At 39.6% G+C, this 18366-nt stretch overlaps 5 protein-coding genes across 6 annotated transcripts; 3 read left to right on the top strand and 2 right to left on the bottom strand.

The window, feature by feature from the left end:
* The first annotated feature begins 130 nt into the window (after positions 1 to 130).
* Positions 131 to 4015, top strand: LOC103962971 (tRNA(Ile)-lysidine synthase). Its single transcript, XM_009375748.3, is given in 12 exon segments — positions 131 to 331; positions 753 to 947; positions 1061 to 1145; positions 1236 to 1311; positions 1519 to 1695; positions 1796 to 1895; positions 2012 to 2121; positions 2264 to 2353; positions 2441 to 2521; positions 2721 to 3536; positions 3538 to 3570; positions 3681 to 4015. Coding segments are annotated over 12 exon segments (1992 nt in total). The 5' UTR covers positions 131 to 195; the 3' UTR covers positions 3774 to 4015.
* A 22-nt stretch (positions 4016 to 4037) lies between these two features.
* Positions 4038 to 6342, bottom strand: LOC103962972 (PXMP2/4 family protein 2). The gene is made up of 3 exons (XM_009375749.3): positions 6116 to 6342; positions 4758 to 4849; positions 4038 to 4645 (listed from the first exon to the last, which is right to left on the bottom strand). The coding sequence occupies exons 1-3, from the start codon at positions 6266 to 6268 to the stop codon at positions 4234 to 4236; spliced, it is 657 nt and encodes a 218-aa protein (XP_009374024.2). The 5' UTR covers positions 6269 to 6342; the 3' UTR covers positions 4038 to 4233.
* Positions 6343 to 7853: 1511 nt separating this feature from the next.
* On the top strand, positions 7854 to 11088 carry LOC103962973 (pentatricopeptide repeat-containing protein At5g21222). Its single transcript, XM_009375750.3, has 4 exons — positions 7854 to 8010; positions 8568 to 8691; positions 8986 to 9882; positions 9968 to 11088. Exons 2-4 carry the CDS (start codon positions 8674 to 8676, stop codon positions 10844 to 10846), a joined length of 1794 nt encoding a protein of 597 aa, XP_009374025.2. The 5' UTR covers positions 7854 to 8010; positions 8568 to 8673; the 3' UTR covers positions 10847 to 11088.
* Positions 11089 to 11233: 145 nt separating this feature from the next.
* On the top strand, positions 11234 to 14069 carry LOC103962974 (chloroplast processing peptidase). 2 transcript variants are annotated; one of them, XM_009375752.3, is made up of 5 exons: positions 11234 to 11922; positions 12800 to 12937; positions 13274 to 13360; positions 13502 to 13569; positions 13690 to 14069. In XM_009375752.3, exons 1-5 carry the CDS (start codon positions 11434 to 11436, stop codon positions 13880 to 13882), a joined length of 975 nt encoding a protein of 324 aa, XP_009374027.1. In that variant the 5' UTR covers positions 11234 to 11433; the 3' UTR covers positions 13883 to 14069. The 2 variants fall into 2 exon arrangements, with proteins under 2 accessions (XP_009374027.1, XP_048441876.1); XM_048585919.1 differs by having other exon boundaries at positions 13674 to 13816.
* Positions 14070 to 14117: 48 nt separating this feature from the next.
* On the bottom strand, positions 14118 to 15907 carry LOC103962975. Its single transcript, XM_009375754.3, has 3 exons — positions 15331 to 15907; positions 14659 to 14844; positions 14118 to 14573 (listed from the first exon to the last, which is right to left on the bottom strand). Exons 1-3 carry the CDS (start codon positions 15793 to 15795, stop codon positions 14295 to 14297), a joined length of 930 nt encoding a protein of 309 aa, XP_009374029.1. The 5' UTR covers positions 15796 to 15907; the 3' UTR covers positions 14118 to 14294.
* Between the last annotated feature and the right edge of the window lie 2459 nt (positions 15908 to 18366).

Genomic DNA, 18366 nt, shown 5'->3' with positions numbered 1-18366 from the left:
CTGCGTTTCGACTACAACGGCTCCGCATGCCGCCGCATCCATCTCCAAACGCTATCTGTAAAAAGAGCAAAATCCACTCAAAAGCTTGAAGGTTTGTAAATGGCGCGAGCGGTAATCCTACCCTCGCAAACCAGTACCCAGACCTTACTTTTTGCCATTCCCCGAATACCCCTAACGATATGGAAACTTCCGTTCATGTCCCGCCAAGTTCTCTGCAAGTGCTCGTCCGCCCAAGCAGCCCCGGCCGCCGCAGTCGTCGACATGGCCAAGTACAAGGAAGCTTTCGCAAGACGAATGGCCATGGCCGGCCTCAAACCCCACCACCGCCTCGGTCTGTAATTACTTTTTTCTCCCTGTTCTCTTCAAATTATTATCTTGCTTTTTTTCATTTTATGGGCTCGATGTCGCTTGTTTTGCTCTCCAAAATTCGGTGTTATCTGGGATTGCTTTTGTATCAAGCACTTCTACTTATAAGTGCTGCCGCTAGAAGTTCTTTTATTATAAACATGTAGAGATTTGTGTTCAAAATTAAAGTGCTTTTTGGCATTTGGCACAAAGCAGGTGCTTCTCCCGAAGCTGCTTCTATGACCGAGAAGCGCTTTTGAGCTTTCCTGTCAAACGTAATTAGAAGTGCTTTTGGCCACTAGAAATCACTTTTATCCATTTCAGAAGTAATCGCAAACTGGCCCTTTGATTGTTTTTGGAAATAATAGGGGTCTTATTTTGCTTGTTTTGTTGCTTGTAATCTGTAGCTATTGGAGTTTCTGGAGGTCCAGACAGCATGGCCTTGTGCGTTTTATCTGCCCACTGGAAAGCTCAAGACTTTAGTGAGAAATGTGACAATGGTGGCTTCATTGACGGGCTTTTAGCAATAATTGTGGATCATGGGCTGCGCCCTGAGAGCAAAGAGGAGGCCAACACTGTCTCCAATCGGGTCTCGAAAATGGGTACTTTTGGTTGTTGCTGCTGATATGTTGTTTTGGTGCCTTCGGTTTTAACACAGTGAATTCTGTTAAGATTTTCGGTACAAGAAAGATAAGCCAATTTGAACTTTGTGTAGGAATCAGAAGTTGCATTGCCTGCTGTGATTGGCCAGATGGTCACCCAAAACAAGGTCACTTGCAAGAAGCAGCCCGTGACATGAGGTGGCTTACGGTTCATTACATTTGTGGTTTAACTGGATGATGGAAAATAGTTCATTTACGATTGTGTTAAAATTGGGTTTTGAATGTCAGGTATGAAATGTTTCAGAACATCTGCATCCAGAACCGGATTGGTGTGTTACTTATTGCACATCATGCTGATGACCAGGTTTGTCCAACAACCGTTTAGTCTATCTTTCTTTCTGTTGCAGTATCTGTGTTTGCACACGTGTGTGAGGCATTTACAAGTTACTTGTTTTAAAAAAGAGGTTAAAACTAGTAGTTTCAAAACTGAAAGTATCTATCAGCTTATGCTATAGTGGTTATGGTATTATTCCTCGTCCGTATTGATTTTAACTTTCCAGGCTTGTTCCAGGCTGAGTTATTTGTTCTCAGACTATCTCGCAATAGCAGTGTTCTTGGACTTGCTGGTATGCCTTTCACATCTCAAATTTTCTCTACGCATACCCATTCTTGTACTGAAGTTTCCAGAAACCATGGTATTCTTGTTGTACGTCCACTCTTGGATCTTGTGAAAGAAGATATGTACAAGGTTGGTGCTATAGAGCTAGGCATGTATCTATTGATTATACATGTTTCTCGAATTTGTATTTTGAACCAATATGACTTATTTTCTTGCACAATTTCTGAAGATATGTGAAGGAAGTAATCAGGTCTGGGTGGAAGATCCAACGAATCAAAGCCAGTTATATGCTCGTAACAGAATTCGATTATTCTTAAAGGACTCAACATGTGAGTTATATAATAATTCTCAAATGTTTCTCCGTGCAAAAGTTCCGCGGCCACATTTCTTGTTTGCAAACACATGTTCATACTACTAATGTCTTTTCCTTTTCTTTTCCTTCCAGGTGCATTCAGGTCGGAGCTACAAGCAGTTGTTGCTGCCTGTCGCAAAATACGCAGATACGTTGATCATATTTGCAGTAATTTGATAAGTCAAGCAGTGACTTTTACGGATGTAAGCATCATTGGAGTGTTCATATGTTTAACTGTTTCTACCTTCTGATAACTGATAGCTATTGTAGCCAACTTTTCATTTGATAATGGTGTAAAGATTTTGGAATATGTTTAAGAAATTTATTTGATACTGCTGCCTGCAGCTCGGATATGCTGTTATTGATTTGGAGATTCTTAACCAATCAGAAATCGAGGACATATGCATGACAAAGTTTATTGCTTTGGTTTTGAAGGTACATCAGATATTGCCATACAAGTTGTTCGGTGTTATTGTTAGAAACGTATATCTTTTGATGAATTTATGTTCATGCCGTTTCCAGTTCATCTCACAAAGGAACAGGCCAATTAGAGGTAGCACTTCAAAATTGCTTTTGAATTACGTGCGTACTTTACCATGCAAGGTACGTCTGCTTTCTCATTGATACTTACCAACTTGATGTGCATCACAATTCACGGATGTAAAACTACTGCAGTCAGTTTGCAAATGAGTATATGTTATTTAGCAACATGAGAGTTAGCTTTCATAATATGTTTCAACAGCTGTATCTGCTATTACTTTTGGTCTCATTGAAATATCATTCTGTTTTACCTCTTCTGCAGACCTCCTTTACTGCAGCTGGCTGCTACATTTCTCCGGCTCCTGGTTCTAGAGGCATGAAAGCTCTAGTTTGTGTTTCTGTCGATAGTCCTCTACCTTTAAAAATGGGACTATCCCGCTTACACTTTCAGGTTGAACAGGAACACAGTACTCCAGATGAGATAGAGCAAATTATATCAGATAGCAAATCGTATGCAGATTCGTTGGTTCCAAATAAATCAGATGTACATTTCTTGGAAGGAAATCCTGAATCAATTCTAACCGGAGCCAGGAAACTCGGTATGATTAGCGAGTCAACCCATACAAATATCCTTTTATTGCACCAGGAAGAGATTAAGAATTTCAAGTCTAGTAAAGTCGCAGCTGACTACAAGTCAGAGCATGGAGTCAAATCTGCTAGTACATCACGGAGCGAACAACTTCAACCTGGGCAAATATGTTGCTTCATGGACCGATTCTTTGTCATGTGGAATTTGAGTGAGGAAGAGACTGACGATGCAACTTCCGAGGAAGCAAATCTTGACAGGGTTTTGGAGGCAGAAAGTCGCTCCTGTTGTTGCAGATCTTGTGGTTTTGGTCATGACACGGTAGTTGAGGTGCGCAACATGATTGAACCTGATTGGCTGTATCTTGCCAACTTGTCAAAGTGTCAGACCTCGGAAAACTTTCAAGAACAAAGACATTCTCTCGATAACGGGCTAGAGCAAACAGAAGAGAAGACGAACAAGTGTCTAGATTATGCAAGGCTCTCGGCACAAAGAGCTCTTGTATCCCTGAGGTCCATCCCTCTCGCTGCAAGAAGAGGCTTGCCTGTCCTAGGTCAACGGTGAAGGACTACTGCTAAGCATCCCAGTAAGTTTTGGTATATCCAAATTCTAAAAGGATAGCCTCTTAGTTTTCGTATATTTATTATGGCGGTCCTGTAGTTGAGTAACGAGTAACAACCTTCATCTTGCTTTCAGAGCATTGGCTTCAAACACTGCCCACGCTTAGCAACATCTGCAACATTCAAGCCGAAAGTACCACTTGGCGGAGGTCATACTTCCTTCATCTAGTCATCCAGTCGCTGTACTTTCCAATTCAGCCCCATGTTGGAGTCAATATATGACCCCAGCAAGCTTCAAACCCCAATTTTTGTACTGCATTTAGATATGTTGCAATTTGCATGGTTGGCTTACATGTATTTTACCCCAGCAAGCTTCAAACCCAAAATTTCCATTGGGGAAACATTTTGTACGCTAAAAAAAAGTATTTCTTGAGTCAATATACGATGCGTAAATCTACTTATGAAGAAGAATACAGAGAAAAAGGCAGGAAACTGAAAAATTAAACTGTGTTTTTCATTTCATTGTAAAAGTGTTATTGAACACACTCCCACAACCCCAATGTCGAAAACCAGCGGTCGATGGTCACAGGAGGGTTCATGATGCTTTCTGTCTTAAGCACATACTTTTCTCCATCTTGCACTACTCTAAACCAAAGAAGTGAAGGAAAAGAATAGAAAATTGGTGGACATCATAATTTTCCCTGACCTCCTCGTTCCTTAAACGAAGTAAAAGATGTGAACCACTGCTTCCAAGCAGCATCCTTTTGCTGCTCGACCCATGACAAAAAGGCGCTGTCTAACAGGCAGAACATATTTACATAGAGGAGTTGGTACCTCACAGGAACATATCGGAAATTTGCAATCTGAACAATTGGCCACACACCACCCTCCAAAGCAAGGGCTGGTAGGAAATCTCTCTTCAAATCTTCCTTCACTTGAACAGAATTCTTGCCCGTGGAAAATCCCATGTAAGTGAAAAACACCAACAAATCCAAGGGGCCAAAGATAAGGCCATCCATTGCCACTTTAGCAGCAACAAACCGCACTGACTTAGGTTGTAGGTGAAGCTTCAGCTTTATAAACTTGTCCAGGCCTTCGTACCTATAAGCAAGCAACGTTATACCTTTTCTTTTTATTTGTATATAACATACAGGTGGCAGACAGATCAGATCAGGTGACCTGGAGGGAAAAGACACAATTAGGTAAAACAAACCAGAAATGCCCAACTGGTCCAACAAAGGCAAACCCAAATGTGCTTGTGATGGCTACGCGTTTCCAGTTAACTTTGAAGTCTGCGTCTCTATCCTGTGACATGAAGTATAGATTTTCATCATATGAGCAGAGAAAGTAGTTGATGGACAAAATACTAATACTATTTCACCGCACACAATAACTTGAACTGAAGCAAACAACAAACACCAAAAACGACTAGAATTAAAAATCATTTAGGTTCCGGTCCAAATTTCAGCTGCATCCTTTGATTTTAAGTCCAACGGTTAACAAAGTTTGGGAACAACTAAGTGGAGAGAAAAAGGGCATCAAGGGTTTGTAGTTACACTCTACGTTATAGAACCGTATAAAAGGAGCCACATTGGAAACCCATACTCATGATCACACATGCACAGGCATTACCACGCACCCACACCAGGATCTATTTCAGGGGTAGCATGAACTCCTTAGTTCATTTTTTTCATTTTGAAAGACTCAGTTACCGAAACTGAAAAATATCTTTCCTGCACACAATAAAAGTAGTTCCTTGACTTCCAATCAACAGGGAGACAAATGTATAAAGGAGCATGTACATTATGCACTATCTGAGCAAGAGAACTCTATCAAATAGTAATACAATGTCTTATTCTGTAATGAAGCAAGGTTCCACTGCAGCTGAAAAGCAAAATATAGAAGAAGAAAAATGAATCGAACAAGGCTCCTCTATGTAGTTATTACTCAAAGAAGGTGTGAGCAAATACCACGGGTTGAATTATGAAGCATTTCTATTACATAATTTTGTCAAGGACATGGTCATAGCTAAAAATAAGAGGCTTATTCGTCATGAAACAATCAGCTCCTGTTGTGATGACATCCGTTTTCTGTAACGGCATTCATCTATTTGAGTGAAATACAATTTGGCCATTACAGAAAATCCACCACAAGTTGAAAGCCAGTCAATCATTCCCTTATCTACACTCTATAGTATCCTTATTCAGGGTGATAAGTGATACCTTGTAAGACTGGTGAAAGTATCGAGTTCTATGAGAATCGAAACAGACCCATAATCAATGCTGTCTAATTCTGAAGAACAGATTCATGAGTTCAAACAAACAATTAATCTACTTCTAAACAAAAAACTTAATGATTTCGAGCAAATAACATGAAACTTCACTTCCATGGAAGCTAAACAAGTAAATAACAATTCAACAAAGCAATGCAAATTACCCAACTTTTCCGAAAAACCCAACTCAAAACGAGAAATTTACAGCTACCCAGTTCCCGAAAACAAGAAATTGAATCGAAGAAATGAAATTACAGGTTCCGGTTGCAAAATTAGGGGGAAAAAAAAAACCAACTCACAGAAAGTTGAAGGCGCTTTCTTGCGTTGGAGTGAGTGACGTACTGGGCGGCAATGTCACCGACGCCCCAGAGGACGCCGGAGCTGATGACCTGGGTTTTGAGTGGGTGGAAGGCGAGGCAGTTCTGGTACCATTTCCAGAGCTTCAACATCATTTGCGGTGGCTGCGACTCTGTGCTCTGTGTCTGGGAGTGCGGAGAGGCGGCAAACGGTGGATGAAGTTGGTGGGCTTATTTTATATAAAGGTATGAGCCTTAGTTGGTAAACCTGATTAAATAATCTAATATCGTAATTTATTATTATGATTTAGTAGTATTCTTTTAAGAAGTTTTATGCTTGATTTTCGATAAAGACAAATTAAATCACATTATTACTCTTCATTATGATATAAGATAATATCTTTTGTTTAAAAAAATATATATATATATTATATAAATATATAATCTAATCTCATCTTCTTGATTTTGTAAACCTTGGAGCGAGGGAGAGTCTTTTGTTTGGGGTTTGATTTATTTTTGCTAATAGTGATTTCTTTGACTTGCCAATATTAAAATCGAATTTTGATAAAAATTGAAGGAAAAAGAAAATATAAATATACTACCATTGAATCAACATAAACTTCTAAGACCAAACTCAATCTTGGGCTAAATGCTATTTTTTAGGTTTTATTTCCCCCCTCCCAAATATAACCCAACTCATACTAAATGTGTGGGCTAAAAGGTAAAAGTCAAACAAAAGCTAAATTCCTCTTAGGATTTGGCCCAGAAAATGGTGTGGGCACCACCAACGGGACCCCACCCACATGGACATGTCTCCCAGGATTTATTGAATTCAACGGTTGAGATCGAATATAATCAAATCTAACGCCCAAATGTATGTCCAACAATTAAAATAATTAAAAAAATTATTTAACTCAAAATTCACCAAAATGTAGTAATTTTTTTAATATTTATCGGAATTTAAATATTTTTAAGTTAAAATGTTCATGAAATTAAATTATGATACTGTACATAATTTAAAAAAAAATTACTTTAAAAGAAAAAATTAGCCTAAATTTATTGTTTAATAATCTTAGGCTAAAAAATTTAGGCCAAAAGGGTTGGAGCAGAAAAGCTGTTTCTAAGCTAAAACCTAAATTTTCTAAGCTAAAAATGTTAGGTTTTAGCCCAAGGATTGAAGATGGTCTAAGAGAGCAACTTATAGTAAGAGTATACAAGTACTTTTGACACGGAACACCGAGAAAAATAATATATGTTGTTAAAAGTTTGATACTCTAGTCTAACTTCACATTCTTGTCTAAATTACTACAAGCCATTTTAATGGTAGTGAACAATAATATGATACTCTAAACTACTCCAATTAACGAGAAAAATGGCACACACAACCTAGATAAGTAAGCTTTCACCTCTTCTCTTTGGTTATAGGTATTGATTTTGATTTGATATTTGTTAAGAGTTAGATGGGGATACTTGAGTTAAGTGTCAATCAATCTCTCTTCCCCTAAAAATCTTGCAGACAAGGAGGAGGTCTTAGAAAATAGACAATGAGAAATGACCACGTAGGTTTGAACTCAAGAGGTACAAAATAATGTCCAAAAAGAAAAAGAAAAAACTACAAAAGGAAGATAATATTGTGGTCCTTGTAATTTCAACCACTAAATAAATAAATTATAAATTTCTAATATATTTGTCCATGCTTTAACATCCTCAAAATTTTATCCAGAATTTCTCACTAATATTTGTGGATAAGAATCTCCAGTGGAAGCCACAACACAACACACACACCGCTAGACTACAATTCCAGCCCTTCCACTTTTACACAGGCTTACATGCACATTTAGCAGCCAACCATGCAGCTCCACCTCCCTCTCCAACCTCTGCCACTGTCAGCTCAATAGGTAAATGCTTAATTATTTAACTTAATTGGATTTCTAATATATGTCTAATTTTTTTGTTTTAAAGTTTGTAGCTTTGAGTTTTACTTAATTGCTGTGTGGAGAGCTCAAATTGTACTATTAATGTCCTTAAGCATTGGTTATGATAACTATGATGGTTTTCAGAAACCCTTTTAATTGCATGAATATTTGAAAGATGTGGGTTTGGATGTTTGGGCTGGATTCTTTTCCCCATTTTTGTTTTTCTTTTGTTGGATTTATTGGGTTTATTTTATTTTATGTATAAGCGTTATTGGGAGCGGAAATTGAACTTGAGACCTCGTTACAGAAATGAATGTTCTTAATCAACTGAACTACAAGCCTGTTGCCTTTGAGATTTCGAATTTCGGACTTTCATTTCATGTAAATGGTTCTTGTTGCCTGGATTTTTGGTTACTGTTCCCTCTTCCCAGCCTTCAGTGGATGCCAGCAGTGGTATATGGATTAGATAGTGGATGTCTCAAAAGCTATGGAAATTTCTGATACAGTGAATGTTCATGCCTTAAACCTGGCCTTTACAGGTATGGACTGGAAGTCAAAATCTGAATTTGATCAAGGAAGTTGCGAAATTGAGGAAGCAGTGGAGAAAAGAACTGGGAGAGTTTGGTGCTGTTAGGGGCTCAGCTCATGGGTAGACGGCAAGAGGTAACGATTCCGTTGGAGGCAACGAACCATCTTTACTCGCGGTATCATATCGAATTAGCTTAGTAGTCAGTTTGCTTGAATGTAGTATGTTTGCTTGATATGTTGCAGCTTATGTAAGTTTATGGTTCAATCAATGTACATTCTGTTTCTTCCTTAATCTGCACTACTAATTAGGCTGACAATGCGTTGTTCATTCGTAAACCTTTGTTGATGTACATTAGGCGTAGTTTATGCGTGTGTGTGGTTAATTAAACATGGTAAATGGTCTAATTCTGATCAATGTGAACTTCCTAGGAGCCACAGTCGCGCAAGAAGGGATCAACTCCGGTAGATTCAGGGATCCAATCCCGCTGCCTTGTATGTTTGGGCAAGAGTAGTTGCCAAGTTGTTCGTTCAAGAACGAAATTGATGAATGCTTTGATTGCAAAAAGGAAGCCTCATGAGGCCCATTCCGTTTTCAAGAGTTTAGCAGAAGAAGGACACAGGCCAACTCTTATAACATACACAACTCTTGTAGCTGCCTTGACGCGCCTGAGGCGTTTCAAGTCTATTCCCTCGCTCCTCTCTCAAGTGGAGGAGAATGGTATGAAGCCCGATTCAATACTTTTTAATGCCATGATCAATGCTTCCTCTGAGTCTGGAAATATCGACGATGCCATGAAAGTCTTTCAGAAAATGGAGGAGAGTGGATGTAAGCCCACAACCAGCACTTTTAACACTCTTATCAAAGGGTATGGAATTGTCGGTAAGCCTGAAGAAGCTTTAAAACTGCTAGAGCTTATGTTGCAGGATAAGAATACAAAACCGAATGACAGGACGTATAATATTATTGTTAGAGCCTGGTGTAGCGAGGGGAAAATGAATCAAGCCTGGAATGTGGTGTATAAGATGGTTGCATCTGGTATTCAACCCGACGTAGTCACTTACAACACGTTGGCAAGGGCTTATGCCGAGAATGGAGAAACATATATGGCTGAAAGGCTGATGTTCGAGATGCAGAACAACAAAGTTAACCCCAACGAGCGAACTTGTGGCATCATTGTAAATGGCTACTGTAAAGAAGGTAGCATGACAGATGCCTTGAGGTTTGTATACAGAATGAAGGATCTTGGCGTGCAGCCGAATCTTGTTGTTTTTAACTCTCTTATCAAGGGATTTCTGGACATTACCGACACTGATGGAGTTGACGAGGTGAGTTTTTACCTTCAATGCTTTAGCACTCAGTTCCTCACTTTCTCACAGAAATTTTACTTACAAAAAGAGCTTAACTTCACAGGTACTAACGTCGATGGAAGAATTTGAAATAAAACCAGATGTAATAACATTTAGCACCATAATGGATGGATGGAGCTCAGCAGGACTCATGGAAAAATGCCAGGAGGTCTTCAATGACATGATAAAGTCCGACATAGAACCTGACATCCATGCATTCAGCATTCTTGCAAAAGGCTATGTGCGTGCTGGTGAGCCTGAGAAGGCCGAGTCACTTATGACATCCATGGGAAAATATGGCGTGCACCCAAATGTTGTAATCTTCACGACCATCATAAGCGGGTGGTGCACCGCTGGAAAAATGGAGCATGCTTGGAGTGTCTATGAGAAAATGTGCGAAATGGAAATCACCCCGAATTTGAAAACTTTTGAGACCCTTATATGGGGATATGGAGAAGCTAGGCATCCATGGCTAGCAGAAGATTTACTCAATATAATGGAAGAGAAGGGAGTTCATCCTACTAAGAGGACTATCCAGCTCGTGGCTGAAGCTTGGCGTGCGATAGGTTTAGTGACCGAAGCCATGAGAGTCTTAAATGATTCGGACAAAGAAAATAGGAGGGACAAGATACCTGATCAGAGCTTGGAGATCATTAGTAGGAAACAAAACTTAAGTACTTCTTATCCTAATGTTTTGCAGATACCTGGAGTAGTAGTTTCTGATAACGGCGGTTCTGCTGCCAACATACGAGGTCATATGCTTGTGAGAGGGTTTGAGTTTTCAGCTGAAAGTATGCAGCACAGTGCTACCAAAACCATGTGTCTTACGCAAACTACATCGTCCGCGCTTAGAGTCCAGCAACCACTGATTATATGTAGAAGGCAGTCTCGGTGTCAAGTTGGGATGTTCAGGCATTTCGTACATACATGTCCGGTGGTGTAAATATATAAACGAGGAAACAAAGGCGGTCGCGGTGATCGGGAGGATTCCTTGGTTCTGATTCTTGAATTCAAGAGTGGGGATGATTCTTTTGCTAATCAGAGCTGCTGATTGTGTTATACTTCCATTCCTACTGGTGTTGCTGAACTGATGAATTTGTTCTGAAATTGTGTAATTTGCTACATGAGATGTGTAACATATACCATATGTGTTCATAATTCAAGGCAAAAAAATCTACATCTGGATATCTAAATGCAACCTGGTAACATACTGCACAGACAGACAGACGCTACTACAAAAAACAAATTAACTCATGTAACAAACGAAAAAATAACAAGTACGAACTTAGAGTATCTCTAAACAATACTAGTTGGGGTCAAAAACTCGTTTTACACCCCCGTAGGACCCACAAACAAGGAGCCAACTATGTACAAGTAGCAGGATCAAAATTTTCCACACTCAAAACAAAAAATACAGAAAATAAAAATAAAAATAAAAAATAAAAAAAAAGAAGAAAAAGAAGAATACCCAAAGCTACGAAATCTGCAGAGATTGGTTTGAATGAGTAGCTAGCTTTGAAAGAAAGAGAGATGCTCTCTCTACACGTCTTCCCTCCATCAACTTCCCTCCAAAACCCTAACTTCAACCCTACCCATTCATCCACCCCAATCCAAATCCCTAATTTCAAAGTCCTCAATCTCCACCCAATTTCAAAAACCAACTTCAAAGCCCTTAACTTTCGACGATTTAAGCTCCCAAATTGTAAAACCCATCTCAGAAAACTTGCTTGCAATGCTCTGGAGGACTCCGGCGACGAAACGAAGGCGGTTTTGGGCAGTGGGGGTGGTGATGGTGGCGGAGGAGGCGGTGGTGATGGCGGAGGGGATGATGAGCAGGTGGAGAAGAAGAGTGGGACTTTTCCGGAATGGGTCAGTATCACTACCGGCGGTGCAAAAACGGTGTTTGCGGCGATTGCAGTGTCCCTGGCGTTTCGGAGTTTCATAGCTGAGCCGAGGTTCATTCCTTCGTTGTCAATGTATCCTACTTTGGATGTGGGAGATCGAATTGTAGCAGAAAAGGTCAGATTTTTATTTATTTTTCTGGTGAATGTATTGCTTATGCTGTATGGTTTCTTTTTGCTGAGGGTTTAAACCTATTGGTTTCGCTTTAGAAGTCTGAATTGTAATGGCAGCATTGCTACTTAGCTACATTTTTAGATGAAGCTTGTGTTTGAACTTAATTAGTGATTACAATTCGGATTTCGGAAATTAGAATTTGGATGGAGTCTTTGAATTTGGATGACCAGTTTATGCATCGGTCTTGTACTACCCGGGGAAAAACGGAGTTACCATTTTCTTGATATGCAATGTTTGAGAGGGTGAGGTTACATAAGAAGCATGATAAAGAAGGGGATGACAGATGAGGGTTAAACTTTCAGGGGCCTTGTACTACCTGGGGAAAAACAGAGTTACCATTTTCTTGATATGCAATTTTGAGAGGGTGAGGTTACATAAGAAGGATGATAAAGAAGCGGATGACAGATGAGGGTTAAACTTTCAGGGGCACGAGGTTTAGCAAGAAAAAAAGCTTCCGGGGCACATAGGTAATTGAGAAGATAGTGGAAAGGCATTTTATACACAGTGACAGATTTCTCATTAAGCTAATGTCAAGCTAGATTGATCAGATTTGTGTGCACTTGAATTGTTTAATTTTTTTGGTCAACGGGCCAAGGGCCCCACTCCAACAACACCGATATTGTCCCAACTTGATAATTACCACCTGCCCAATCCATCAGGTGAGGGGTTTTAGCATAGAAAGGCCTCGGTATTAGTTAGAGTGGGGTGATCATACGTAAACTCTTTCTTTCTTCTTTCACTCACCGATGTGGGATATCCAACGTGTATGCGATTTTGTTTGATCATCAATGATAACGTATGTTCTGCTTAAAATTGTCAGGTTTCATATTATCTCAGAAAGCCATGTGCCAATGATGTAGTTATCTTTAAAAGTCCACCAGTCCTCCAGCAAGTAGGATATACTGAGGACGATGTCTTCATTAAACGAATTGTTGCCAAGGAAGGTGATACTGTAGAGGTGAGACTGGCATTTTCGCATGTCATAATATGGTGGTGCTACTTTCTGTTTTCTTGCTATTTAATTACATCCCTATGTCAACCAAGAGGTTTATGAGACCAGTATACTTTACATTCTCTACTGTATGACGAGAAATCTAAATTAAGATTTTGTCGAGAACGAGTGCTATGACAATCTAGATATGCAAATTTAATTCCGATTTGCTTTGAAAGTTAGTAGATTTATAATAATACAGTGACGGTTTCTGTATGTCCGTCTAGAAAGTTGTCTTTTATCTGTCGTTGTTGATATCTAAATTTTAGGAACATAACTACAAAAAATTATGACTGATTGCAGGTGCGCAATGGGAAGCTCATAGTAAATGGAGTGGAGAGAAATGAAAAATTCATCCTTGAACCACCTGCATATAATATGACTCCAATTGTAAGAAATATGTTATGACATTTTATCTACCCATACCTTTTTTTTTCATTTATTTGAGGTGATATGGTGGTTTCCATGTTTTAGATCTTTTATAAAAGAATGTAACCTTTGCATCTTTTTCTTCGTGTTTATGTTGCACAGCGTGTGCCAGAGAACTCAGTTTTCGTGATGGGTGACAATCGAAACAACAGCTACGACTCACACGTATGGTAATGTTTCTAAAACCCAAGTGCAGAAATGCGAGATATGTTAGTTTTAAGACCTTTGATTTACCTCTTATCTTTTAGTTCCTCCTGTTGATTGCTTGTTCAAGTTTTGAAAATGTTTAGGGGTCCATTGCCAACCAAGAATATTTTAGGAAGATCCCTGTTTCGGTATTGGCCACCAAAGAGGATCGGTGCCACAGTTCTTGAGACCGGCTGTGCTGCTGATAAGCCGGAGAGTATTCCAACGTCTCAGCTAAAGGAAGGTCAGGAAGGCATTCCAGCGTCTCAGCTAAATGAAGGTGTATCATTGAATTAGTAACCGTACGAAGTTTCTTCTGGCTCGTCACATATAATTGTTTCATTTTTTGCTTTGGATCTCATGTAACATCTCTGTTCTAAAGAAACACGCTTACGGGCAAATTTTTGGAAGGCCCTAGTTCAGTATCATTAGTGTTACATTGTAAATCGACGCTTGATTTACGTAACTTATTCTCATTTCAAAATCTGCTCTGTCACTCCAGCTTTACTTTCAAAATGCATAAACGAATAACTTGGACACAAAAAGCAAAATTCTTTTAACTTATCAACTGTCATATAAGATGGATATCGTCGATCCAACAGTCATAGAATTTAACTTCCATCACACTCCGATAACCATTATAACTGTAATATGTGCTCGTTCCATGAAGAAACTGCGCAAACAAGACGGAGAGGTTTGCCTTCAGTGCTCATTTATAAGTACATGAACTCGTTTTTAACTTGATGGGTGTGCTAATATGAGAGCCGACTTCCATGGTGCAAGATACGTGCCTTCGGTGCTTTGATCTCACCAGCTTCCCCACCACATTCCCTCGTGACCGGACTTCAAACACCAGCATCATGGGAACTCCTCCGTTGTTATCAGATACTGCTAAGCTTGCCCCAGCCCCGTATAAAGGAACCTTGATCCCTTGGAGGTTCACAGTCACGTTCCGGTAGCTCTTTCTTGGTTGGTAGTATTTCTTCAACTGCATCGAATTTGCAACCAATAAGCACAAGGTGAAGAAATTAGCGCAGGTTCTCAAATCACATCCCAAATGTATGAATTCTTACCTGACCAGTTGCAACTGCAATCTCTGAATACATCAGTTTAATCGGCGTGGAGCTGACATGGATACCGAAGAACGTAGCAGGGTTGTACACAGTCATCCTCACTGAACAGTTCATTGTCAGCATCTTTGTAGGCACACCAGTCATGTCCGATCCTTCCCCGAAATAAAAATTATGGACTGCCAAGCTCTGTAGGAAAAGGGTTTTGAAAACACTTAAATTGAAGATTATTTGAAACATAAGTAGTTACCATTAGACAGTAAAATCAGCGAAAGAAAAATAAAAGTGATATCGGCACATCCCTTTTCTCTTCATGCCCGCCCGTATTTGATTTTGACTTCTGAATTAAATAAATCAAGGTACAAATAAACAGTTGTGCACACGAGACGAAAAAGGTTGCGCGGAAATAATTTCCTAATAAAAACTTTGGTTACCTCTCTAAATCGAGAGAATATTTTCCATTGTGTCTATACCTCTAAATCCATTCCTATCTCAATCATCTTCGTGAAATGTTGTGAGCGAGATAGACGCAATAAAATATACAACGTAAAAGAACCCCAACGGGGAGAGTTCACTAGTTCTTGCCAGGTTCCAGGTTCACTAACCTAACTAATAACACACATTCCCAAAAGATTACTTTACCCAAAAATCATTAAAATAATCAACCGAACATACCTTAACAGCAACTCTTGCTCTGTTCGGCCTGCTAGCTCCCCAAAGAATTAAGCAAAAAACAGAGAAAATCACAACAAATCCGAACAGAGCAACACAAATCTGGCACCTTCTCGGAATCCCTTTATTCCCATAAAGCCCTCCATAATCTCCATCCTCCTCGATCACATTGCACTCCGGCCACCCCTTGTCGTTGCGCTTCCGGGCACCCTTCTGGCCCGAATTGGAGGACCGGAAAGGGCCCGAGACCCTACTGGCGGAGGAGGCCCGGGAGTGGTGGCCGTAGGAGGGGTGGGAGGGGGACTCCATGGGACTGTTGAAGGCGGGGGTGGCTTGCATTGTGGAGGATTTATCGCCATCGTTGGAGTCCCTGGAGGGGCTTTGAACGTAGTACACCGGGCGCTTGGGTGATCTGGGTGGTGATGGGGATAGACTCGTCACGTCTGAGTCGGATTTCGCGTGCATCATAATTACTGTGGGGGTGTGCAGTATTTAATGTGTGAAGATACTGATTTTGCTTAGAACGCAGTTGGAAACTTTGAAGCGTTTTTGGTAATTTGATTTGGGTTTTGTGAGATTGCTTGGATTTTGATTAAACAGATGAAAATGCCAGAACTGGTGAAAGATGATGAATCAGACCCAGCTGGGAATTTTGAAACTTTATTGGAAATTTGATTTGGGTTTTGTGAATTGATTGGGTTTTAAATAAACGGCACGGGTAAAGCTGAGAAAAATGCCAGAATTGGTAAGAAGATGAAGAACAACTGAGCAAATGGAACAGAAAAAGTAGGCCCTTTGGCTCAGAAAAAAACAGAGATTTTGGTGGAAAATGTTAAATTTGATTAAACCCAGGTGGAAATTTGGAAGCTAATCGGAAACTTGATTTGGGTTTTAATTAAAGCAAAACGAAATTACCAGAATTGGAAAGAAGACGAATAGCAAACTTGATCAAATTAAACAGAAAACTAGTATCCTTCAGCTAAGAAACTGAATTCGATTACGCCCAGATGGAAATTCAAAACCTTTTAATGAAATTTGATCTGGGTTTTCGTCAGGTTGCTCGGAATTCAACCGGGTTGGTGGAAAAAACAGACTGAAATGGCAGAATTAGAAAGAAGACGAAGGAGCAAAAAATGAACAGAAAAGTTTGTGCCTTCGAGGGGTTCAGAAACTTAGGAGGGATCTAAAGGGACTTTCGGTGTGCTTCTCTCCTCTCTCTCTCTCTCTCTCTCTCTCTCTTGAGAGTGGCGTTTTAGTGATGTGGGCACACTGAGTAAAGCGGAGCACTTCCACTACCGCAGAATAAGTTGAATAACCACTTACTTTTGTTGGTCAGAGAGTGAGAGATACAGACGGAGTTGGGGTGGAGGGAGTCAGAGGAACGTTAGCTTAGATACAGCGAGGTTTGGATTTAGGTTCAGAGGTGCCGAAGCTGCAGGTTCGGGAATCAAGTGTCGGCAGTTTTTTAGTCGTCCGTTACTCTAGTTACCCGCGTTAACCATGTGAATTTTTGACGGGGTTAGTTTTGTGACAGTGTTACGTTTGGCGCGCACGAGGTGACGCTGTCCGAGTGGCTGGTACTGATTGACGCCGTTCATATGCGACGTCTCTATCCTCATTTGTCTTTTTATTTCAAAGTCAGAGGTATTTTACACTCCTAAAGACTAATCTTTATGAGGTTCAGAAAGACTAAATGCGTGGCACATCTCATCTCAAAACTTTATATCAAAAGATCATCCGTGATTTTGTAAACTGACTTAGAATTCCAAGTTATACGAAGACCACTTGCCGTGATTGATGATCCTCACTAGTCATCGTGTTACAATTTTTGTTAAAGATTTTACAAATTCATACTTCGTAACGTTTTCACCATTCCGAAATATGCATTAGATGAGTTTGGTCCAAAATTCATTACAATTGACTTTCAACTTACGCAAGAGAGAGAGGACGACCTACATGAATAAGCCTTGGTAACATTTCATGTCTATAAAACGTATTAGTTTTTTATCTACCATTGATTGCATAGATGTGTATCAGTAATATTACGTGCCAATAAAATGTGTGAGATTTTTATCCACATATGAGAATATGAGAGAGGATACTTGCCGGATCCTCTGGGGATCCTCCAATCACATACGTTTCATCGTACATTGTGCGACCGGTTTTTGTTCGATATTGTTTACATTCAATTTTAAATAAAAAAAATTTACAATGATTTTTAACCGCACAATATACGATGAACGGACATGATTAGAGAATTCTTAAGATCCTCACAAGAGGATCCGATGAGGATCCTCTTGGTCCACATATGGTTGTGTAACTGTGTATGCAAGTTGCTCAAAGAGGGGAGAGACTTCCATACTGTTACTACATGTCCATGAAATTCCATCAATGATAAAATATCTTGGCAGATGGATAAAATATGAGGATATTTTGGTTTTAAGTTTTAGCCTATTAATTGAAATGTCCCCTAAAATTGTTAGTTTGTCTCAATTTATCTCTTGAAACTAATTTTATCTCACTTTGTCCTTTAAATTAATATTTTCAACTCTTTTGATTCCACTTCATCTCATTTCGTTAAAGAATTGTTAAATTCAATGATATTTTAAATTCAACTTTTAGCCAATATACATGCCTTGCAAGTTAAATGACCCTAAAAGTTCTTTAACAAAACAGGGTACCAAAAGATTTAAAAACGTCAGTTTCAGAAGGCAAAATGAGACAAAACTAATGTTAAAATCAAAACAAAGACTTGTCACTTTGAAACACAAATAACTCTATAATGTGGTGCTACCAGCAGCTGCCAGTCACATGTGCAAAAGCCAACTTTATTAACCATAAATTTCAATTTAGGCGGACAATAAGCCTACAATCGTGAGCACTACCAACAAATACCATCTACGCTACTCAACCTAATACAATGGCATATCCAGCTACAAACTCATGTGTGCTTCGTTGCTGCAAGTCCTTTCGAATGCCCGGAGTGCCCCGATCACCACGAGACTCGTTTAACAAACATCACAACAAAACGTGACACCT

This window comes from the organism of the source record quoted next, unplaced genomic scaffold, assembly GCF_019419815.1.
Source record: "Pyrus x bretschneideri cultivar Hongxiangsu unplaced genomic scaffold, Pyrus_bretschneideri_v1 Contig1, whole genome shotgun sequence".
NCBI lineage: Eukaryota > Viridiplantae > Streptophyta > Magnoliopsida > Rosales > Rosaceae > Pyrus > Pyrus x bretschneideri.
Note: the sequence above shows the minus strand (reverse complement) of the source record. Positions and strands in the feature narration are given on the sequence as shown.

Excerpts from the sequence above, each read along its gene's own strand:
- LOC103962972 (XM_009375749.3), bottom strand. The coding sequence starts at position 6,268 with ATGATGTTGAAGCTCTGGAAATGGTACCAGAACTGCCTCGCCTTCCAC. Across the intron at positions 4,850-6,115 it reads GAAAGCGCCTTCAACTTTCT|GATAGAGACGCAGACTTCAA; the intron begins GTGAGTTGGTTT and ends TTCATGTCACAG. Across the intron at positions 4,646-4,757 it reads GGACCAGTTGGGCATTTCTG|GTACGAAGGCCTGGACAAGT; the intron begins GTTTGTTTTACC and ends GCTTGCTTATAG.
- LOC103962973 (XM_009375750.3), top strand. Across the intron at positions 9,883-9,967 it reads ACACTGATGGAGTTGACGAG|GTACTAACGTCGATGGAAGA; the intron begins GTGAGTTTTTAC and ends TTAACTTCACAG.
- LOC103962974 (XM_009375752.3), top strand. The coding sequence starts at position 11,434 with ATGCTCTCTCTACACGTCTTCCCTCCATCAACTTCCCTCCAAAACCCT. Across the intron at positions 12,938-13,273 it reads AGGAAGGTGATACTGTAGAG|GTGCGCAATGGGAAGCTCAT; the intron begins GTGAGACTGGCA and ends GACTGATTGCAG. Across the intron at positions 13,361-13,501 it reads CATATAATATGACTCCAATT|CGTGTGCCAGAGAACTCAGT; the intron begins GTAAGAAATATG and ends TATGTTGCACAG.
- LOC103962975 (XM_009375754.3), bottom strand. The coding sequence starts at position 15,795 with ATGATGCACGCGAAATCCGACTCAGACGTGACGAGTCTATCCCCATCA. Across the intron at positions 14,845-15,330 it reads GAGCAAGAGTTGCTGTTAAG|AGCTTGGCAGTCCATAATTT; the intron begins GTATGTTCGGTT and ends CTTTTCCTACAG. Across the intron at positions 14,574-14,658 it reads TTGCAGTTGCAACTGGTCAG|TTGAAGAAATACTACCAACC; the intron begins GTAAGAATTCAT and ends AATTCGATGCAG.